At 50.3% G+C, this 23,884-nt stretch overlaps 4 protein-coding genes across 4 annotated transcripts; 1 reads left to right on the forward strand and 3 right to left on the reverse strand.

Annotated features, from left to right (window-relative positions):
- Positions 1 to 137: 137 nt before the first annotated feature.
- On the reverse strand, positions 138 to 1,907 carry J3458_005492 (uncharacterized protein; the record flags this gene model as incomplete). Its single annotated transcript, XM_007812501.2, has 1 exon — positions 138 to 1,907. One exon carries the CDS (start codon positions 1,905 to 1,907, stop codon positions 138 to 140), a length of 1,770 nt encoding a protein of 589 aa, XP_007810692.2.
- A 1,052-nt stretch (positions 1,908 to 2,959) lies between these two features.
- On the reverse strand, positions 2,960 to 3,535 carry J3458_005493 (uncharacterized protein; the record flags this gene model as incomplete). The annotated part of the gene is made up of 3 exons (XM_007812502.1): positions 2,960 to 3,166; positions 3,228 to 3,332; positions 3,401 to 3,535. 3 exons carry the CDS (start codon positions 3,533 to 3,535, stop codon positions 2,960 to 2,962), a joined length of 447 nt encoding a protein of 148 aa, XP_007810693.1.
- A 144-nt stretch (positions 3,536 to 3,679) lies between these two features.
- Positions 3,680 to 7,961, forward strand: J3458_005494 (uncharacterized protein). Its single transcript, XM_007812503.2, has one exon. The coding sequence runs from the start codon at positions 4,244 to 4,246 to the stop codon at positions 7,475 to 7,477; it is 3,234 nt and encodes a 1,077-aa protein (XP_007810694.2). The 5' UTR covers positions 3,680 to 4,243; the 3' UTR covers positions 7,478 to 7,961.
- Positions 7,962 to 9,834: 1,873 nt separating this feature from the next.
- On the reverse strand, positions 9,835 to 12,968 carry J3458_005495 (uncharacterized protein). The gene is made up of 3 exons (XM_007812504.2): positions 12,724 to 12,968; positions 12,354 to 12,648; positions 9,835 to 12,294 (listed from the first exon to the last, which is right to left on the reverse strand). The coding sequence occupies exon 3, from the start codon at positions 12,265 to 12,267 to the stop codon at positions 10,561 to 10,563; it is 1,707 nt and encodes a 568-aa protein (XP_007810695.2). The 5' UTR covers positions 12,268 to 12,294; positions 12,354 to 12,648; positions 12,724 to 12,968; the 3' UTR covers positions 9,835 to 10,560.
- Positions 12,969 to 23,884: the final 10,916 nt, after the last annotated feature.

Consider the following 23,884-nt stretch of genomic DNA (forward strand, 5'->3'; position numbering starts at 1 on the left):
TTAGGTAAACGCATACAGCGTATAATACACAATTCGCTTCATGGTCCCCGCTAATCCTGGCTTCACGTTCGTCGACCAACACATGCCAATCTATGCAGCCCAGACCCAGATCCTGTCCCGAACTAACTGAAAGCCGTTTAGAGGCGCTGTGCACCTCTTGTTTCAATAGGAATCAAACACATACCCACAAACGCCGATAAAATTAAAATAGCAGATAAGTAAATGGGTGTTGTTGCCCCATCTCCAGGAATATTCGCAGCCAGAATCGGTGCTATTAACCCGGTAACTCTGTTCAGGAAGCTTGCCACTCCAGTTCCAGCCCCTCTCACGGGAGCGGGGAAGATCTCGGGAGTAAATGCATACAGTACACCGTACATGATGTTTTGTGAGAATGCAGCAACGCAAGAAAATGCCAGCTGGGCGGTGGGCGTCTTTCCAAATATTACAAAGAGGAAAAGGAATATGGCGGACACTAGAGTGGAACCAGCCAGGGTGCCACGACGGCCGAAGAAAGGGGACGGAGAGTCAACAAGGTATGCGGCCAGCACACTGCCTGGTACCCCCATGATCGAAGTGATGGCGTAGTTTCGGTAGGTCTCATCCGAGATTGTCGATGTTTCGGATGCTACTCCCTGATCGCCGTCGTGGCCGTGAGAGAAATATTGGGGCAGAAAGGCGTTGAAAAGGGGATATCCCATTCCAATGCTGGCCCAACAGAACCAGATAAGCACCGTGGCCCAGCCCAAAGTTTTGTTTTGGAAGAGGGGCATTAGCCTCTCTCCCGAGAAGCTTTTGAGCTTGTTGGACAGAGCGCTAGACCCGGATAAAATGGGGAGGTGCGATCCCAAAGCTTCAGTTTCAGGCCCGGCGTCATCGTTTGCGGCAACCAGATCCAGGAGCTCTGAGGTGAGCCAAGTCTTTGTCTGGTTTCTGTACGCAATGCCATGAACAACTGCCACGGCCTCATCCTGGCGGCCCTTGCTAAGGAGGAGCTTTGGAGACTCAAAAAGCCGGAAGATGAAGAATCGGATGACGAACATGGCGAACGTGACAATACCAATGGAAACAATAAAGTATCGCCAACCTTGATCCACGGCATAGTTGGCAATGAAGTACCAAGCAGCTAGAGACGAAATCAACTGACCGACTGGCCACCAGACCGAAAGCAAGGTTAGAAGCGAACTAGACGCATCTGGGAGAAACTCAAGGAACAATGCGCCGTCCACGGGTAAGCTCCCTCCGACGCCGAATCCCAAGGCAGCAAACAGACAGCTGACAGCCCCCCAGCTCTGTGCATAGGCTGATGCGATTCCAAAAACACTAGTAATGAGTAACGTGAAGTTGAAAGCGATTCGGCGGCCGAGAAAGTCAGATCCAATGCCCCAAATGAAGCTTCCCAGAGACAAGCCTACAAAAAGAGCGCTTGTGGTGTACCTGACCGTTTTTTCTGAAATATCGAATTCGGCAGATAGTGAAGGCAAGGTAAGGGACACGCCTTGCAACCAAAGATTGTCGGCGAACCACCCGAAACCGCAGAGGACAAACAATTGCCAATTGTATGTTCCCATGCCAATATCACCAATGGCCTTATTAATAAGCTTCGACTTGATCTCATACTCGGTCCACTGGCCTTGGCGGCCTCTCCTCGTTTCCTTTCGCAAGCCCTCGATAGTGTATTCTGCCGCCTCCATCTGCAACATTCCCTGCGTCTCGCTGTCCGAATTTTTGCCCTCGGCCGCACCGGCTTCGATGTCCTCGTCATGGCTGTCTCGTCGTGATTCGTATTCGGTACGACCAGATCTTGCAGACTTGCTATGAAGGTGTGCTTCTTCTAATGGAACGAGCACTCCAGCGTAGTTGTGGACCGATTCGACACGGCCAAGCTGTATCTCGAATGGGAGCCTCATGTTGAATGTCGTGGCAGCACACAAAAGGTTGCAGCAAGATATATCATGGATCGAAGCATTTATGAAAAGATGAAGTAAATATGAGTAGCGAGCGCGGCCGCATAAGGAGAATGCTGTACGTTGTGCTTGAGCTGAATGAGCCTCCAAAACGGGGTTTATCGACGGCGGATGTGCCAGTTGGGACCAAGTCTTGTTGAACTGCTCGTAATACCCAGAGAGTCAAGGTTGCAACAGCAACGAGGGTGCTACAGACTAGACTGATGAACGAAAGATTCAGGATCAATGGAGGAGAACCAGATTGCAAAACAGAAAGTAGAGAAGCGATTGAAGAGTGGCTTAGGAAGGAACTAGAGGACAGAATGCGGTCCTATGGACGGGCCGGCGACGTCAGATGCAACCAGGCAGTCTCGAATATTGAATGTTCGTGCCACAACCGCCACGGCAGCGGGACGCAAGCAACCTGATGTGGCATTGACATGGAACCAAAAGTCAGGTGGGGTAATAATAGGGGGTGGGGCACTCTGGCCAACGGCGTTGTCGCTTTGGCTTCGAGTTTCGAGCGTTGAATCTTGACGCATTCCGAGCATCCAGCACCAACATTACGGCAAGACACGGGTCCAACTTCGACCATGCAAGCCTCGTTTTCATTGAACAGCAAATACCTAGGTTCCTAACCTATAGCTAAGTTTTGTTCTTCCCATTTGGTGGGGTACTCTGCATGTCCCGAGGCGAGCCGCCCGAGGCAGCCTCCCATCAAGTGGCATAACGCTCTCCAGTTCCCTCACGCCAGTGCAATTTGTATCGTACATCATCATCCTTCCTCGAGAGTCCGTATACTGCATCGTCAAAAATCAAAAAAAAAAAAAAAAAAAAAAAAAATACGACTCTAGATCGTCCACAAGTACAACCAAGCACTCATCGAGTGATCCCGATCCAAATAGGGTTTTTGGATGTGGAAACAAAAATCCTCAACGCCTTGCAAAGAAATTGGGCGGCATCTCTTAGCCTTCTCTCTTCATTTTCTTGTTTTTGATGCCGTGAAGGTAGGTCTTCTAATCCTCTTCTTCGTCGCTTGTTGCGTCAATGTTGGCTTTGGATGCCTTCTTCTTCTCCTTCTTGGGCTTCTTTGTTGGTTCGGCTGTAGTATCGCCTAGGTCGTCAACATCTTCCATGGCCTGGCCCATTTGTCGGAGTGCAGCGTTGATACCGGGCGCGGCCTTTAACAACGCCGTGTACTGGGCCACAGAAAGTGATATTCCCTGTTTATTGAGTTAGGATGCATAGAAGAGCGGATAAGCACACTGCGCTCGGGATACGCACCTTTTTCCCTGGGAGCATTTTGCCATCCTTTTCATAATACTCTCGGACGTTGACGAGGCACATGTTCTTGAATTGCGAAACTCCTACGCGTCGCTTGTTTGAGAGCTGCGGTACGCTGAATTAGCCCCCAGAACATAGCCGGATTATCGCAAGAGACGTAGATTGCAGCTTACTTCCCAAAATGGGTTGCCCTCGTCATCTTCGCCATCTGCGGTGATATTGTGCTTGGTCTTCTTCGAAACTTTAACGGAGACCTTTTGATCCTCATCAGAATCATCGGCAGCACGTTTCTTAGTCGAAGGAGACATGATTCTGTGCGATAACCGAGCAGACTTGATCAAAATTCTCCAAAGTTAGCGCACCGTGTTACTTGGAATTCGGCTGGATAAGAGCTGCAGCTTTGAATGAGTGAAAGCTTGAAGCCGGACCGTGCCTCTTGACGCGTCACAGTTGGGCCAGCTGCAACACGATCTCACGTGACAGGAAGCTTAGGCTGCCAGCTGCCCTTGTTTCGTGAAACACAGATGCATCTGTAAGAATACAACCGCCTCATGCCCATATCTGTCTCGCAAGCCAAAGCGCCTACAACGTTGCCCTTGTTGCGTATTGCAAGCAACCGACGTTGATATTGATATCATTGAAGATCCCAATTGCGTACCAGTGTGGCGCGGGCCAGCATTGGCAGATTGGCGGGTTGACGGCTGGGCCACATTACGACTACACTAAAATTAGCAATTGATAGGGGTTGACTAGGTCCCTAGAAAGAAAGCGGCCCCAAAATTCTCTTCTGATGGATGACTAGGGCAACGGATCTCAATTTCGAGACGCCGTAGCTTGTCCAGTGCGACGACAGGACCAGACTCGAAATATCTCCTGGCCCTCTCCCCACTTGGCATCCAGCTCGATCTCGACCGGCGCTACAGCATTGTTATGGTGCCATAATCATCTTCCGATTGAGGTTCTCGCCAAATCTTGGGTTTATTCCTGTTCCATTTTACCAACGACGGGTTCTTCCCATGAGTTCAACAAACTTCGACGGCGTAAACCAGCCCGCCGCCTCCCACAAACCAACCCCCGAGTATGAAGCCCAGAAGCCCGAGACGGCGACGATAGGCGACCAATATGACCCGGTCAAGACCGACGAGGCCGACTCAAGGGACCGAAATGTGGCTCGGGCGTCGATGGCGGAATCTACGGAGCTCGACAACAAGACATCTGCCCTTGCCGCCAAAGCTCTCAAACTCATATCCGAAGCCACGCCAGCGACCCTAGCTGGTGTTGCAGTCGCAGCGTCTGCCATGATATATGCCCTTCTCGGCCAAATCGGTCTCTTGTTAATTGGTGCCATCGGTGGTGTGCTATTGTTAATCTCGCTAGAAACCAGAAATCCAGCCATTGCGCAAGCTGTGCGGGGAGAAAAGGGACCAGAAGTTCTCGATAGGGTCTGGCTTGATTTGAAGCAGTGCAAAAGGGATGATTGCAACCAAGATGGCGATTACGAAGAAACTGCCTTCAAGTCCTTTGACGATTTTCGACCAGAAACACGGGACGCGCTAGGCGGACTTGTGGACGCAGTCATTCGAGACTACGTTAAGTGGTGGTATAGTCCACTGATACCAGGCGATCATTCATTTCCTCTGTCATGTCGAAAGACGCTGAACTCGTATCTGCTGTCTGTTTCCAATCGAATATCTAAGAAACGACCAGCAGATGCTTTCTTGGATCTGCTTACGAACAGTTCTTCTATCGTCATCGCGCTGTTATCAGAACTCTCAGCGGCTTTTGCGGACCTACCTCCTGAGACGAACATGACCGCAGCAGATGCAGTATATAATTACCTGGCATCAAATCCAGATTCTCGACTTGCCATCCTGCTTAATCAAAAACAACAAGCTGCCAAGTTCAGGGTGGTAGCTGAGGACGTCTTGGGGTTTCTGGATCAAGGTTCCCAAAACTGCGATCCAGCTCGAATTTTCCTTCGAGAAATCCTGGCCAATTCTGTGCTCGAGACAATCCTACAGACTTGCAGTAAGGCCGAATGGATTAATGGATGGATTGTGTATCTTCTTGAGGCTGGCGAACCAGACATAAATCAGGCCATTGACGTCGGAATGCAAACAGGCCGCGACACTGGGTCCAACGTGTTTGCGGACATTGATGGAAATGTAGGCAATATCGGCATTGCAAAGCCTGTAGCGGCTCGTTCAAGCTTGGAAATAGATCGGTCGCGTCGGAAAGAGTCACTCGGCCATAAGAAAAAGTTGAGTAGAGCTGATGAAGAGTTGGAAGGTGCCATGGAAGAAATGAAACGAATGAATGCAATGATTGCTCGAGATGATGAACGACAACAGAGAGATGATACCAATCTGGACAGGACAAGCACGCCCCATAAGAGCGTAGAGTTGGTGTCAGAACCCCAGGAAACCGGTCAGAAATCACCTGAAATCCCCGAAAAGTCCGCCGTTTTGAATGGACTGGGTGAAAAGTCGCCTCCCAGAGGCACGTCGACAGACTCTACCAAAAGTGAAGCAGAGAACACGCCTGTTACGCCCAGATCTGGCCCCGAGTCCTCAAGTCAAAAGTCATCACCACAGCGATCCAGTGAGCAGCACTTTACTTCGTTTGATCAGATTGTACCACCAGGTCAATCGGATGACAATGACGAGGATGGTCCTCGAAAGGCTCCTCTTACGCTTCATAATGCGTCGTTTACTTTACACGATGATGCCACGGGTGACGGCGGCAAGATTCGCAGCAAACCTAGTTGGGACTATTTAATCCAGGTCGAGCCGTCATCGTCTGCGCATACCGGATGGATGATTGTTCGACGTTACTCCGATTTTGAAACGTTACATGAGATTTTGAGGAGAATTGCAACTATATCTGGAGCCACTGCATTTACGGAGCTTCACAAAGAATTGCCAAGCTGGAAAATACACACAAGAGAGTCTCTCCGGGGAGAGCTTGAAAGATACCTGAGGGACGGGTGTTGGTATCAGTCACTGGCTGAGAGTGAAGGCATGAAGCGCTTCCTGGAGAAGTCTCAGGGCCATACACACGGTAACTCGAAGTCCTTTGGCTGGGAGACTGTCGGCAAGAACATGCTTGACGTTCTCACTATTGCGCCGCAAGGTGCTGTTGAAGGAGGCAAAACATTGGTTGGCGGTGTAAGCGGAGTATTTGGCAACATTGCTGGTTTAACTAGGAAGTCGACCAGCCAGTCAGTCGATTTAACGCAGTCTGTGAATAGACTATCAATATCCACGCCGCCTCGAGTGGATTCGGCAAGATCTCCAGCGAGATCAGATAGAGCTAGCATGGACAGCCAACGGTCTTCGGTTATCTCCACCCAACCCGGAAAGATGGCACCAATGTCGCGACGACCCAGTTACCAGTTCGTAGGTGATATTGACGGTGAGATGGGGAGAATGGGGAGAAGTGCTGAGAGAATCGAGACTGGATCCGGCCCAGCCAGTGCGCGGCCCAGCATGGAGCATAGTAGGGCATCTAGCTTGGCGGCACTTCAGTCACCTTCAACCGTTAGTCTTGATCTCACGAAGCTTCCCCCACCACCAGACGAGATGACGAGTGATTATGAATCATCAGTGAATGGTGATGAAACACAATCGAGACAAAACGATAATGCGAACATCTATCAAACTATTCGCAGTCTGCCAAACAGCTCCAGCGCGCCGTCCTTGTCGACCCTGAATGGTGGGAAGAAGGCGATCACGAAGCCTGTCAAACAGTACTCGCCGATGTCGGAGCAAGAAACCAGAGTGGCCGTCGAGCTCCTGTTCGCAGTGATCAATGAGATGTACACTCTTTCGTCTGCATGGAACATCCGCCGCACGCTTCTGACCGCAGCCAAGTCCTTCCTCCTGAGACCAGGGAACCCGTCATTGCTCACTGTGCAGTCTTTGATCCAGTCATCTGTGCTCGATGCAAACACATCGGACGCTGGAATCGCAGCTCAGCTGCGTAAGCTCCGGGCAAACACAATGCCAACAGACCAAGAGAGGGCTACCTGGCCGGAGGAAATGACAGCTGACGAAAAGGAGAAGCTAGCAATTAAGGCGCGCAGGCTTCTCATCCAGAGTGGGGTCCCAGCGGCATTGATGGGTGTCATGGGGCAGGCGGCCACGGGTGAGGCGCTCGGTAGGGTGTTTGACTGCCTGCAGATAGAGGAGGTGGCGAGAGGTCTGATATTTGGACTGATCCTGCAGGCCGTCAAGATCTTGACGCACTGATGATATTGCAAGAGAGAAGGGGGAGTTGAGTTGAGGAGTGACTGCTTGGGGGTGGCGGTTTGAGAGCCAAACTTAATAATTGCCCGTCCAACGGGGATATCCAACAGTGGCATCCGCTGCCGAGGGCCTTTCAGCGGTTTGAATGTGTACGATTACATGGCATGTCAGGAATGGAGTATGAGCAATGGTATTGTTTTTATTTGAGACGGTGGCAAAGGCGTTTTTTAATACACAGTGTAACGACTAGACCACAGGTACAGCTATATATATATGTATTGTAATGAAATAGCCACAAATGGCACTGGGTGCTGTTTCTTCGTTTTATAGACCGACCTGTTGCAATGTGCTTAAGCCAAGTTCGAACGAGGACAGATCATTCAAGAAGAGTGGCGGCAACCAGCGCCGCAAAGCAGCGGCGTAATTCCAAGCGAAGCAGCGCACTAAGCGCAATATATATATATATATGTGTGTGTGTGTGTGTGTGTGTGATTGTTGATTCATTTTCTCCTGTTCAACATACCTAGGTACGTGGGTGCAAAGGCAAGATGCTTACCGAGTACGTACTAGGTACCTTGGTAGTTTATCTGTATCACGTGAATGATGTGCATGCAGTCCAACATGCAACACGCACACCTTGGAAGCCAACCACACACCTTGGCCTTTCCTTGAAAGGAACTTGCATGCTGGTCACGACTCTTTTTCGACCTTGTCTTTCGCGGGGAACTTTGGTAAGCCACGGCTGCCTACCGTCCAGTCACCGTCGCCGGTGGCTACAATCGTCTCATGTCCTTCAGACCCCTACTAGTGCCAGTTGTGCTGATTGACGGAGCACCGCACATGATGCGATCAACGGCTGGGGCCGAACGGGACAGGGCCCATGATGAAGGTTACGACATCGGCTGGGGAGTGTAGGCTGACGAAGAGGACTGTTTTCTTTTTGGAGAGGGGCCGCGGTCAACCCCTGTGTAAATCTTGCGTTTTCAGCAGTTCTGGTGATCTCCTTGGAAGAAACGCAACGACGACCACCAATCCCCGCTCGCTAACGCGCCATTTGCCCAGTTGGGCTGGATTCAGGCGCGGGAGTGTAGACTAGGAGGGAAAGGGGAAATGTGAGACGAAAGCTGGTGGCTTGGATGGTACCGTGGCGTTTCTGCATCGCTTGGAAGAATTCACGCAAGGCAGGAAGACAGGCGCGCTCCGGGGCTTGCCCATACCAGGTCGGGAGAGCCAACTACTCCGCACCCATATGTCGAACGAGGCGTGACGGAGGATGAGGGGGGCTGGGGGGATCGTCATGAGCCGAGGATGCAGACCCCCGTTCCGCCACTTCGGTGTTGAAAGTCCGATCCGCAGAAAGCTGTTCGCCGTAGCCCACGACGCCCGAGTCATACACGTACACACGTTCGAGGTGATGTAGATGGGAACGACATGGCCATGTGGTTCAGGAACAGGCACATCTGCAGCTTCCCCGTTCATGATGGTGTGTTGTACCGCAACGTGACTGGTTTGCGTTCATCGCAGCATGCGGGGGAGAACCAAACTGGCGGCCTGCAGTTGCCAAGAAACCAAGTGATGATGGGATGGCGATTTGTGAAATGATCTGGGAATCATCCCCAGCGACGACGTCCTGGGACGGCTGCAGCGTTGCACCGCATCACGGAGACATGTGGTAGTGTAGCATGGAAGGGCTAGGATGCTCAACTTGGCAAGAAACGAAGACCGAGGCTTCAACAGCACTGTTGTATCGGCCGTCTTTTGCAGCGAGTCGAGAAATGAAGATGCAAGGTTTGCACAGAGGGAAAGAGGGTCGACCACCGAGCTGCGCCTTGCTGGGCGGTCATGCACGTTGGGAGATCGACAGACGGGGAACCAAAGTCAAAACAAAACTAGATTCCTTGCTTCCATTCGTTGGAAATATGAACTTGGACGACGTGCAGAGTTACTATGGTATTGAATCCATGTTGCAAGTCTGACAGACCACGCTCCTCCGTGGTTCGTGGTGGTTGGCCCCGAGCCCGTGTGTGGACATGACCAACACTCACACTTTACGTGCGCTGGCATACGAAATCAAGAGTAGTAGATCATCTCCAATTTGTCTGTGTCGTCCGTCCGTAAGGTAATGGCTCCGTAGCGATTCGCAACACAAACAGCGAATCGTAACGGGGCAGCTCTCACATCAGCCATATATCGTGTATCAATTAGCAACCTGCATGCTTAGTTGCCTACATGTACATGTCTCGCTCACCGTATTTAGATTGCAGTTGCAGATTCACCATGTTTACGGCCGCGCTAGCCTGGGAATGGATGACGCTTGCAACGGTTCTCCTGAATGGATATCCGGCACCGGCCGTTGTGATCTCGGCTCCTCCGGCGGCACGCCGTGTGTCCATCTTTCAACACCACTGCTGACACTCCCATTTCCTCATTTGATGCCTCCCCGCAAATTGGAAGGTCGCTCAATTATAGACAAGGTGCGGATAGATGTGGATAGAGGAGTGGATAATGCAACAACCCAATCTCTTGACGTCTGATTACCATTGCAGAAGTGGACTTTTTATTACAATCCGGAGAGAAATTGATATCGGCGGTACGTTACAACGAGTTTCTTTTTTTCTGACAGTGGATACGCAAGTCACGAGAGCAGGGGCAGTCACGCAACGACATGCGTATTTACTCAAGTGTGGTAATAAATGGTATTTCATAGAAAGTAAAGAGACGCTATACATGCTCGCTGTAAATGCCCAAGCAGCCGTGTGAATCGTTGTGATTGTGCCTCGCCCAAACAAAATTTGCTCGTATATCAGCAATCTTGTACGGATCACTTGTGTTCCAATTGCGCCCTACTCCAGAAAACAGGTATCATGTAGGAAATGAAAAATTAGGATAATAAAAGAGATAAGGTGTCGTGTTAAAAGGTGAGACATATGAAGCATGAATGAATAGCGTTCGTGATGCGAAACAGAAGTATGGCGAAATGGTAGGTAGGCCATAGTGAGTGAATTAAGGAGTGTCTGCCTTGCGGCAGGTATCGTATTTCGCTTGTTAGATGTGGTGAAAATTAAAGGTGGTGTTAATGCAGCGGATCAAGGCTTGAAAACAGCAGCGGTAAGGAGAATCCCCCCTTCCTTAGCAGCGTCTTTGGCCTGGGACGAGGTCGGACTAGGAGTGGCATTCTTGCCATCCCTGTTATTAATATCGGCGGCGTTTGGAGCGAGATTTGCGGCCGTGGCAGATGCAACTCCGGCGGGATGGGAAGGACCAGGATAGTCAACACGGCCGATCAGCTGCTCTCGGCTTCGTTGCCTCTGGCTCTGAATATCCAGGGAAGTGGTAGAATCGGGTGTGCCCACACCCATCTTGGAGATCTCGTTCTCCACGTCGGCGAGAAGTGCGTAGACGTCATCCCCAGCGTATATACGGATACTCTCAACATCAGACCGCTTCAACGCAACGGTGCTTCTGGCGCGGCTGATGTCACACACATTCTTGGCTGCATTTTCAACAACAGGTTGCTCAATCATTGTGCTCGGGACTTGAGCAACAACCCTTTGCGGGGAGGGCGAAACATTGTCTGCTCGGCTGGCGAAACTCGTCTTTGATGGGCTGCGGGGTGGTGTAGAGAGCTCACGCGGGCCACCGGGAGATTTCACTTGCTGGACTAATTCTGACGAGCCCTGGGCTGAGTTTGCAACGGGAAGCAGGGCTGCAGCCGCAACATGCTCCAATAGCTTTTGGCGAACTCGTGTGCGGCGATTCTCTGCCCGTTCCAACTTGGTGACCCAGTCGTCAATTGAGGCGTCCAATTCGGCCAGTGCCTCCTCTTGCTTGAGCATAGACTCGTGGCTGAACTTGGCTACTCGAGGAGACCGCAGGTACTGGCAGATACGTGAGTGAAGATTGCGACGTCCGGCACGTAGTGATGTGTAGGTTCGGCGTAGATAATCGGTCCTTTCATCGAGGTGGCGAAGTTCCTTTGAGAGGCCATCAACATCTTCAACCCGGAGAACTTCAAATCTTTCAGCCTGGTCCAATGCCTGCTTCTGAAGAGCTACGACATCATTGACATTGAGTTTGTGGGCCGCATCTGAAGGCTTCCAGCCCTTGGGCAGCTCCTCGAACGCTCTTCTTTCGCAGCTCAATGTTTTCTTTGAATCATTGGATTTGAGCGGTGGCCCATTGTTATTACGAACCTCGGCCCGCTTTCTGGGTCTTCCGCGGTCCATCATACCTGTCGTCGAGGATTCTGAAGCTCCGCGACGATGTTGGTGGATGTGAGATTTTTTCGGTCCGTCCTGGCCAGATACACTCCGGTCACTCTGGGTTGAGAAAGTGCTAGATCCGTCCCATGGTTTCGGAGAGGCACGGATGAGACTCCATGATTGGAGCGGAAATCGGAGTAGGTAGCGTAACAGCCGATGAGCCATCACTCGAGGCCGATTTCGGCTGCGATAAGTCTGGAGTAGAAATGCTCGGTGTAATTCGCGGTCGGCCAAGGGGAGAGTAATCCAAACGAGTGCTTCGAGAAGACGACGGAGGTGTGCTATCCGATCTAAGATTATTGCTGGAGACTTTGGACTGCAAGAGGGGAGCTGGAAGCTCTGCTGTGGGAATAAGTAGAGGCGCCAACCGACGTGGGAGTGACTGAGACAAGGGAGTTTGCAATGCAGGCTGAGGAAGGGGTTCATTAACCGCTTTGGCAACGTCAACAGGTAGGGATGTATCTTGGCTGCGCATTGGCACTCGCTGTCTCTCGTCTCTTGCGTCTTCTGGGGCACTCGAAGAACGCTCATGTAAAGGTGGTCGTCCAGGTATCGTAGCTGTATCGAAAGTTAGTGGGAGGGTCAAGTCGGTTGTATCCTGAAGAGTCAATACTAACGAGAATCCATTGCAATTTCTTGGACGGTTGTCATAGGCTCTAACTCGGGCACGCTGATTTTACGTCGTCTAGCCGGATTATACTGGTTGACCCGGAGGCGCAAGACCGAACACGCAGACCCTTTGTCATTTCTGTCGCCCATTGCCACTGCAAACGCCGCCTCGGGATCCAAAGATTTGCTGAGATTCGAGTTTGAGATCGGCTTGTCTTTTGGGAATAGTTGGTACTTGCGTTGCTCTGTCGGCAACATCCTCCAAGCGAATGACTTATCTATTGATGAGGTAGGAGGAGTTGTCTAGGTGGTGTTCGCGTAAGCTGGAAATCTACACCTACGCGCCGAGCAGGAGAAGATGTAGCAAAATTTACTCACAGAAAGTATGGGAAGCGTTGGGGATGGTGATGGTGACTTTGAGACAGAGCCTGGCTCTATATTGGCGATACATGTCGCGATATGAGCCATTGAGCTGGATAGGACTGGCACCAGACCTTGCAATGCTTCCACTGGTAGTTGGAGCGCTTACAGAAGGGCAGGTATCACAGCGTCTCTGAATAGTCTCAACACGAGTATTTCAATAGATATGGCCCAGGGAACCACTCATTGTTCGGCCAGTTGGGACGGCGTTGAGAGAGTCGGCGCGGACGATATATATCTACGGAACGGCCTTGTTCAAGCCCACAATGCGACTAAAATGGGCCACCCTCAGTCCCATCACCTTACCTTAGCCTTGGCTTGGTCGAAGGCAAGAGGATCCATGGTGTCATGGTGCCCACCACCCGGATAGAATGTAGGGAACCGTGCCCCTGGTCAAAGTCCCAGAGACCCTCGAGTGTCAAAGTCACTTAGAGGCATGCACAGGCCGGGAATCTGAGACGAAGGTTGCCTTGGTAAGGGTAAGGTTGCAGTAGGTCTCTATAGCACAACACTGATGAGAGGTGGGGCAAGAGCTGGAGGCAGGCTGAGGATGAAGGGGGACCTTGTTCATCTTCTAATGCAGAACACATCTATATGCCGCCCGTTTGTATACTGATTTGCCCGGGTGGATTCAACACCAAGCCCCCAGTTGTTGCAGCTTGACCTCGAGTTGCTACGGAGTACATGGTATTGAAACGAACTGCAAGACGTAACACGAGGTCGCCATCGCCCACTGTGACGGACAGACAGTCGGAAAGGGACTAGGCTAGAACAGCTCGAGCAACCGGCCAGAAACAAGGGTGAAGGAGGCTGGAACACCTTTTCTGAGCTACATGGGGGAGTCAAACAAACTCAGACCCCTGGCGGCCCGTGTATCCCTTGGAGAGGGCTCTGAGGGGGCCCCAGTGCGGTTATAGATTATCATGGTGGTGGTAGTGGTGGTGGTGGTGGTGGTGGTAATGGTGGAAGAACTGAAGCATCCGAGTCTCCACGTCCCATCTCCACTACGGCCAGAGTTGCAACAGGGGTTAAGAGAACCCAGTCAACCAATTCTCGAAGAGCCAGATCTGTACGCGATGCCTCTTTTGCCAGGCAGCTTCGCCGGCCGTAAGCTGAGAGTAAACGGTGAGAAGACACAGCGGATTGCGGATAAGGCAACGACATCAGCCACCGCATGGTAATTTCATTAAAGTTGCGTGTTTGACGTATTTGGTGGCTTCACAATGTACTCTTTACTTTTGAGTTGGGGCTGTTCCAGAATATGTCTCGACTCAGTGACCCCGTCCTTCGCTAACAGCACAGAAGCCTCGTAGCCGCAGGCAACTCAAAAAACTGGGAACGTGTCAGTAGACTCAGTCCAAAGGCACAACATTAAGGTCGAAATGATGGGCACCCGGCGACAGTGCCAACCGCGAGGGTAGAAGAGTCCGAGTCGACTCGTCATGCTGCAGCCACTACGGCATTGTGAAGACAGAACAAGCCTTCTTTGTTATCTGCGGGACGAGAGCGAGATAGTCAGAGGCCAGGAGCATCAAGAGTTGAGAGTATGACAACCATCAACATCAGTGCGCAGCATTCGTAAAGGGTTGATGATCAACTTCGCCAATTGCTCATGCACCATGCGGACGCTGAAGCAAACGATCGAACTGCGCGGCGTTTGGCTCGAGCCCTACATGATTTCTACAACAGATCATGACCCCCATGTCCATGTGTTCCATAGGTCATTGTTTTTTCGGAGCTAGTTTCTCAGCGTAAATGAGGGGTCAATATGCAACATGCGGGGGATATCATCACCTCGCTAATCAACTTGGAAGCAGCCAAAGTAAAAGAATTGGTTGAGAAACTGGCTGAGTTGCAGACAGGTCGGCAGTGGACTGGGAAAGCCTCGCCGATGGATCTCGGCCAATGCGCCTGATCGGGCCGCTGGCGCAGCAGAAAATGAACAATGGGATGAACCGCAGGAAATGGCCAGCGGTAGTACTTTGGATCCATATCCTCTCGATAATCAAGGCTCAAAAACTATCTTGTGAGTGTGTGTACATCCACCCTTGATGCGTTCTCGTAGTTGCTGCATGTGGTGAGTCGTGCTAGGTCAAAGCACCAGCTAATGTGACGCTACTAGTAGCAGTTTTGTCTGCGTTTGTGATAAAGAGTCACTGGGGTACGGAGTATCTGTTTGTAAAACTCCAGTGGTTTTTACTAAGGGCTAAGGCGCATTAGGCCTATCATCGACCCCCGACCAAACATGCTTCAAGTTTGAGCCGTCAAGTGGGTTAGTAGCATAGGCACTTGATGCGCATGAACTGGTTCCCCCGCGGTGATGGGTCGCCGCTGGTGCCGAAGGAAACAAATATTCATACCCACCAAGATCGCAGAGATTATTGCCAGGCGCTATTTGAAACAGGAATCCCTATGGTTCCTGTGGTGGCGTGGGGTGTATCGGGAGCTGTGTGCGGAGATGTTCAAGGATGACGATGTAAACCCCGGCTGAAAAAGTCCCAAGGCAAGGCGAGGGGTAAATGCTGTTGAAGCATAAGTTCTTCGTTTCACAAGCCATAATCCAACACCGTTCACATAGGTGTCGGAACCAGCTTTCAAGTTGGTTAATGGTATGAACGAGAATGATGCCTGGTCTGCGCCCCACCCAATATTCCTGGTCTGTTGTCAATTTGCATTAGTTTGAGAAGCGTCGCACATCAACCTAAGCCGCAGAGAAGGATGTGTGTAGTACCTTGATCAAGAGTCAAGACTCACCTGAAATGGGTGGCCTGTCTGGAGCCCAGAGGGCTATATTGTAGATAGTATTGACGAGAGCGTCCACACACTAGCTAGTAAAAAATATGATGAGCAGAGAGATACCGCGTGAAAATACTATCCTAGAGGGTGCGTCATGGACTACGGCCTGCACCCACCAGACTTTATTAGAAACCGGAAGGCGGAAGAGGAGGTGACTTGGTAAAGTCTGCGGCGGCTGAGTCAAGGTGTGGTGAGATAAAAAAACTTCTCTCACTTCAGGTATTGGCTGAATTAAGTTCGGTCAGACAGAGAGCAGACATCGACACTCGCCAAGACGAGAGTGTACCGGATGTCAAATCGCCATGGCCATCGTTACTTTCCCAAAGCAATTGGTGCCTGGATGCCTGGATGCCTGCCAGCTGCTTGGCAACTGCCTACCAGCCCGATGCTCTGATATCGGCCAACTAACGTGACTGCAAGTCTGTGCTAGTTTGAACCACGAGGAAGCTCGCTCAGTCTTTCGTTTAAAATTTTTATTTGTAATTGAGCAACATTTCCATCCGATATAGACGCTAAATGCTTCGAGATTTCCTTTGAGCACTTCATATGCCGCAGACTACCAACCAACATCATTGTTACCGATCGCTTGACGACTTCACGTCATTACCCATGGCGCAGCCTACTGGTTTCTCAACCGGAATGGATTTGCAGGGTTGATACAACAGCAACCGCGTTTGGAGAAGGCATCCTGGGGAAATTTTGGGCATTGGCCCCCCCAAGAACAGTAATCCTGCGGTCACTGGTCAACATTCGTTTCCATAATGAAGCTTCCTGGTTGATAATATGCGGACACAGGACTGGGGTAAGGGGATGTGCCATGGAGGGTCGACAATATTAGCTGGCCGCCGGACGTGCAGATTCTGCATTCATATCCCCAAACCATACTGAATTCGGTACAATGTCCGTGTGTCAGTCTCGATATCGTTGTAGCAGCATGCCATGCGTGGTGAGTGATAGTATCACAGGCTCGATCCAGCTCCCAAGTGTGAAGGCAAGTAACTAAGTGGTCGCACTAACGAACCCCAGGGAAGACGGCATGTGGACGAGTCGCGCGCGGCACATGGCAATTAGCGGTTGAGTTCCACCAGAAAACCGCGCCGCAAGACCCATAGGAGACGTTCTGTCAAATCCTGTCTCTTTGACGAGCAGGGTCGTGACTCCGACCCTGCCTGTCAGTCAACAAACGTTCCCACTGTGGCTCCATAATGGCAGGACCCCCTTATTTTACGGAACGCAATGACCACACCACGTGTCGAGGTTGTTCCTTTGCTTCTAGACTTGTGGCGGCGCTAGTGCAACTTGCTGAACACAGTTGGAACCGTTACAAGCATGTCGCGGTCCATGATGCTACTGATTTTAGCTGTCAACTGCCATGCATAGTACATACAATACAGCTGTGATAGTTTGGCTCCGAAACGAAGCCTGCATTCATACAAGCAGACATGCAATCAAGTATCAGCGAGATGATAATGGCACTCTGAGTTGCCGATCCCGTGTTGACACTTAGGACCGTGCTCATCAATGCGCCAATTGACATTTTACGATCGTCAATGCAGCAGAGGAACAGCCTGGTCAGCCAAGCATCAACACCACACGACGACAGACTGGGTTGTTCTGTGACGCCAGGAGCCACCCCTGTTTGTGTTGCCTCACATCCGGCCACTGAGCTAACTGAGTTATCTTGGTTAGTTACATAATACAATCCGGATGTGCAAGCTGCAACAACATCGAAGCATGAGACAGGTGCTAGCTTAACTAGCTTGTAACCAGGAGGTCTTTGCATATCACGCCGAAAATGCTAGGTGTGCTGTCCTATGGGACCCCGCGGGCTAGTCTTATCTGTCTCTGGCTCTGATAATCTGACAGGCCCGATCCCTTCACTGCCATGCGATTCGCCAGCCATAGACTGTTGGGACGAAACGAAAGAAGAAGAGCAATATCTCTTAATGGCTAGGCTTTGGCTCTCTCTCACTCGGCTGGCCCGTCCCAAGTAACTGCCATGCATGCGCTGAGTTCCTCAAGACAGGTCATCAAGACATATCGCAATGGGCTGTCAGATATCACCAGCTACTCAACGGGGAGACATATCTGATTTCCCGGCTAAATTTGCGCCCGTCAGACAGCAGGCGGCTGGTAAACTAAGCACTTTGAGATGTATTGTATGGATTTGGGTTTTGGCATGGAAACCAACATGTCTTGATGTTTGAATTCCTCGGACAGAATGCACCAATCTTCACCCAATGGGCATCCAGTCGAAATAAACTGAGTGCTGTTTCACCTTATGGATGCATTGTGACTACACCAATGTTCAATCTCGAAAATTGTGCGCTTCGAATATGCAGCGATGTTTATTCAATGGCCTAAACTGTTGGACTGAGCAGCCAGCACTTCTTCCATCGAAAGGTCAACGTGGGTACAACAGACAACACGCCGCCTGTGTGGCAGCTACTACAGTTTGGACAACCCTCAGGCGTATCATAATTCTTCTTGTCCCTCTGCCTGGAAAAGATACTAATAGCCAAATCTACCTCCGAACCACTGCACATGAAACAAACAAAACCGAAATCGTCTGGCTGTGTGCATTTCTGACGGGTAGAACAGTGGTTATTGTGCCGCGGCAATATTTCTCAGGCAGTGCATTTATTTCCATTATCGACGTCTCGAAAATGATGCACACAACGTTTTGACAAAGTGCGCACGGGGAGCTGGTCAGACTCAAGTAGAACTGACGGGGACACAAACATTGGCTCGCCTTGGGCGGGTTGATGCCTCCGGCTGCAACGCGCTCGGACTCCAAATCTTGCCAGAGGCAGTCTCCAGCTCCCCGACTCGTGCATGATCTAACTGGCTCGCCATTTGTCGAAGTACTCTATGTGTAACACAATATAGTTACTTGCGGGGAACCTCAATGCACCATCGCAATGGGAAATCTACTGGCCCTCGAGTGAGTCTACATGCGTGTCTTGGTTGTTTGCCGTTTGAGAGCAAAACTATGTGGTGGGCAAAGGTTTCTGGATAGCTCAGACGGTGCCAAGGAAAGGCCTGCAGAGTTTAACCTCCGCAGAGTCAAGAGTCAAATGCGTCGCGCTTTTTACGCCGGAAAAATAACCGGTCATAAGAATGACCAAATGCCGGAAAAAGAGCCTCGGGCCGGGGAGACCACTGCCGTTGGCCCCTGACATGCACAGTCATGCTAACTAACTCTCCAGAATATGTAACAGTGACGAGTCAAGCCTGTTTTGCCTTCATGACAGATGAGTTTGTTGAGCAAACAAAGCGGGGAACTGGAGTCTACGAAGTACCAGTTGCAAGCACACAAACACGGGCATGAAGGAGAGTTGCGCCCTGGCTTCTTGCCGCCAAAGCAAAACGCATCTCCGCTTTGCCAGAGTGCTTGTGTCTGTGGTTAGTGGGGCATCAGCAGAGGACTTCAGAAGTTCATCTCACGGGCACGGCCTGAGTGATGGTGGCTGTGGATAAGACTCGGGCCAGAGCAAGGGGAGCGGAGGATGGCGGCGATAGCCCATGTTGCCATGTCGGCCCTGTGCTTTTGCAATCCAACCCTGGTCCTGTGCCCTTGCTCCAAAGGCGATGGCGATCCCGTCTGCCGTCTTGGACATTCATCTTGCTAGGTGAGCCGACCGAACCAGTTGAGTCGAGAAAAAAAAGTCGATTGTGGCCGGCCCTCGGGTCGGTAGGTGGGGCCGACTTGGACGGAAAATAACCACACAGCGTTGCTACAACAGGAAGAAAAAAGCAAAGGAGGAGGGGAAACGAAATGAAGAAAGACCCCAGACGTGCCTAAAGAGGCACTTGGTTTACGAGAAATATGATATGCGAGTGATGGATTAAGTTTTGGAGCATTGCGAATTTGCGACACGTTGGAGAGACGGAGAGAGACCAACCTCAAGACCTTGCCTCTCTACATACGGTCGACGCAACCAGTTGAATGTTGTCTTGGGATATGGGGTCTTCGACTTTCATGTCTCTGCTATTTTGAGATAGTCTTGCGACTGTCAGAGATTACAACACTATGACGGAGATATGCCATCCCCTAGGGCTCCGGCTTTCCTTGTCCTTTTGTTGGTCGAGATTGCATCTGAGACATCCTACCAAACCCATATGCCATTTGGGTAAACCCGACGAGAGCTTTTGTTGCAAAAAAATTCCTCGCCACATGTTGGTGCGATGGGCACGGACTACCAAACCTACCAAGAGCGGTGCAAAAATGTCGAGGAGCCCATATCGACTTGTGCAAATAACACGGCTCCATTCATTTTGAATGGATCGTGGAAATTTTCCTTCTAGCACAATCCGGATGTCTCGCAACTGTGTACTTCGTACGAGTGCCGAGGAAACTTCAGCCGTCTTCACCCTGCCCGTGAAACAGATGGCCTTTGTTCGTGCTCTTTCAAACCACCTCGTTTGAACTGACAGTACACGAGACCACAAGGAACCATGCATTCCGGGCGCTGCACGCGTCCGTGTCCGTCGCTTCCGGTCCGTTGAACAGATTGCAACTTGTAAACAAAGTCGTCTGATCACGATACCGTTTGGTGGCTTCCTGATTGCGGATTCCCCGCCTGAGAGTCCAGCCTGGTACTATTTGCCACGCGACCAAAACGTTGCAGCAGGGCCATCACCATAGTGGCTGATGTCTAATATGGCGGCGCCTCATGCTAACGATTAGGCCGAGTTCCGCTCGCGAACTAGCTTTCTCGTCAAGTGGACTCTGGTGCCGAGTTTAATGAGGCTTCGGAACAGGTTCATGAAATGATCGATCGACTGACAGCAAAGCCTGAAACAGCCGCCCGGAGCCCTTTTAGGGCTTTAGTCGAATACTAACAAGATTTTCAGCTTTTTACCGTCTGATAAACTGGCGATGATATCATTGACACATGCTAAAGCCTGCAAGCATTGACGCGGGAAGTTCGATCGAGATTGACTTGACTGCTGAACCGGAAATAGCTCCAAATCTGCTGGCGACAATTTAAGAAAAGAGATAGCTCACTGTCATCATCTAGCCAAAATGGACCCTATGGTTCGATTCCCCAGGGGCCCGTGAGACACCGCCCATCACTATACGTAAGCCTGGCCTTTTCGTTTCTGCCTGTAAGCGTGGGTGAGAAATTGAAGTCCATCGTTGGCTTCGCTAACTCTCGCACGAGCCTTATCCAGCATCAAAGACATCGACAGTTGGCGCCTTTCTCAAATGTTGAGCCCCTGAATATAGTCTCCCTCTTGGAACTACTTTTGTGGAGGCGTACCACATGGACGGAAAACCACTGAATGTTCTTCCCAATGGCGCGGTGCCAGACCCGTGACACGTGGATTCGAAAGTTTATTCACGAGGCCTGGGACCAAATTGAGCTGCCAGCTCTCAGTTTGACTACGTATTTGGATAGATGATCGAGGTTGTGGCCCCCATTCATTACCTACTTAGTCTGAACTCTCCTTAGACGGACAGCTGTGCAAGGATCTACGGCCTGGAAATGGCAACCCCGGAGATTACCGGCACCAAAATAACCAATCCGGTAAACTCAAATTCAGCCCTCTTTTATAGATGATTGTTTTTGTTTCTGGAATAACTAAACATCACTAAAGGAAATCCTCGGTAGTTTGTGTACCCCAAGACTTGGTAGATTCTTAGAAATGAGCTTTGGTGTAGGGTAAGCCTGATTGCTTTGGAAGCACTCCAAAGTATTGACGTGTACTTCTGGGGCTTGACAAGAGGTCGGATTGAAGAAAGGGGGTTTTTAATGCTTTGGAAGGGAAATGGTCTTGGTTGCCTTTATTGTGTCTTTCTGGCACTCAACGTGGTTTTGTTCACCCACGCATCAAGTTGTTAAGTTGCTCAAGGGAGCTATATACATTGGCTGCAATACTTTTGTCCCGCTGACGAAGAAAATACTTTGGACATGTTCATTAAAGGATGTGACGTGTAATGTTTGGAGTAATAAGAAAGGATAGTCACAATCTATGATAAATGAAGTCGTTAACGCTCGGGAATTCAAGACCCGTTACACTGATGGTCAACTCTTCATGCCGACATAGGGGAAGTGTACCAATAAAAAGACAATAGACTCTTGATAGATGTACACGTTCATTTTGATCTTGAATAGACATGAGTGAGCTACTCAATGGAAGTTATTTGGCGCAGATACTAGAGGGGATATTGATGTCACTTATAGAAAGCAGCGAGAGACAAGATATCGGTCTCATTTAGATGAGGAATTGTCACGGAAGAACACGAAGTAACACTTGTATATCGTTCCCTGCTGAGTCCTTAACAAATGCGTTATATAGCCCAAGCTTGCTCTTCCCTCTCTTTTTTCCCTTTTGCATGTCTAGACCTGTAAGTCTTTTGCATAGTGAGCAAATAATCTTTGATCAGTGCACAACTCCTCCATCGAGATATCCAAATATACGTGTTTGAGAGGCTACTGCATAGAGGCACGCAAGTGGACAAGAGGTGAGCTACTTGAAGGAAGGTTCGGAGAGTGATTCATCTCACTCGAGTTCAACCACGGCTCTACCGGCCTGCAGCAACCGCAACAAGACATGGTATAGCAGTCAGGGTAGGCATAAGCAACTTCGCTTCAGCTATGACTCCAGCTTTTTTCCATGTTCATGTCTGTTGAAGCTGAACTAAGCTTGTGTGTCGTGGTCTTTTTTTCACGGCATTATCTTGGCAGCAGTCGACTTCGGAGCCGCAACTTGACTCGTAGCCAATGGCTCCTCAACATGGCACGCGATTGTGAAAGGTTTAATAGACTTGCGGGCTCTTTTTTCGCTGACGACAGCTACATACCGGGCCTCTAATAGTGACCCGTGGCGTTGTCAATACGGCACCCTAGAACGACAGGTCTTTCATCAAGTGGTTATAATTCAGCACTGTGGATATATTCTATGAAACAATGAAGTGGGCGTACCAAAATCTGCCCAGAATATACTGCATTTGTGAAATGATCATGGTAGATGGCGCAAAAGTGAGGCTGATTTCCCTCTTTTGCAGCCCGCATAAATCGAGCGGTATGTCGGATTCGCGACACTTGAGGGTGTCATCTACTACTAAACATCCGTGGCCCTAGGACTTTCTTCGCGAATTGAACTTTAAACAGAGAGTGAAAATGTCGCAAGACATAGAAGCTGACCACGTTGGACTCAACTGCCTTTCAACTAAACGCTCTCGCAGAGTCTATTTTAGACGTTGCTCCTAGCTTGGTAAGAGTGTGATGGCTTCTGAACCAACGATGTGTAGGTTAATGATACACTGTTCTTTTTGGACAAAGTTGACCACAAATCGTTCATAAACAATAGTGATACATGAACTCGGCAAAATTCTCAAGCCAAAGCTGTGATGTGCACTCTGTTGCCACCCTTGCCATATTCGCTGTTGGTTCGAGGCTGCCAACCATACCGACAAAAGCGCTGCAGACAAGCAGCGTACAGCAACTGAATGTGAGGAGTGACAAGCATGCGGCTAGACCGAGTTGTAAAATAGCTTCAAATGTGAAAAGAGGAGGCATCGCTCGGCTGAAACGACGAAGAAGAAGAACAACTATAACGGCAGCAATTGGCTCTCGCTTCTATCATTGACCCGAGAATTCAACTACTATGTTTAGCACGAAACGTGGGTATCAGACGGGAGATGACCATCTCCACGGGAGATAGACACTGCCGGGCAAGGCACACAATCATAAGTGGCCAAGCCAACTTGCCACAGACGGGCTTGCCAGGCCAGCAGCGTGAGGCTCGCTCTCCCCGTGCTGTGTTAAAACGTCGCTGCCACCAAGCCTTCCCCGGAAGAGCCAATCATCAGGTTGATAGGGGCTCCGGATGAGCAACATCCGGGGAAAGCCTCTTTTATGACAAACGCCACTGCCGGAAGGACCGATTTCCAGTGATGTAATTGCGTCTTGCTCCCTGGCATCGTGGCTGTGAGAGCTCAAACCACGAGAATGCCGACCTGCTCAAGTTGCTCGTCTTTTTTTTCGGCGTATTATTACAGCGAAACAAGATGGCATTGAAGATGGCCAACCAAGGCCAAATTTGTTGCTAAATTTACTACAACTGGCAGTTTTGTCATGCCGCATCGGAGCAACTCTTGATACAGAAATTGCGAAAAGGCTGCATGAATTCGTCCGTCTCGTAATTGAAGCCAAGGAGTAGAAAGGCAAATGTCCCTGGAAGAGATTTTGAGCCTACTTATGCCCAGTTTCTGTCCTGGTGAAGAATCTTGCCGAATTCACAGCACCTGTGGCCTGCATGATAACGTGTGCCTGGTCGACGACGCCATAATCGGTGTTCAACGCCCCGGCAC

Source organism: Metarhizium acridum, assembly GCF_019434415.1.
Source record: "Metarhizium acridum strain ARSEF 324 chromosome Unknown scaffold_31, whole genome shotgun sequence".
Lineage (NCBI taxonomy): Eukaryota > Fungi > Ascomycota > Sordariomycetes > Hypocreales > Clavicipitaceae > Metarhizium > Metarhizium acridum.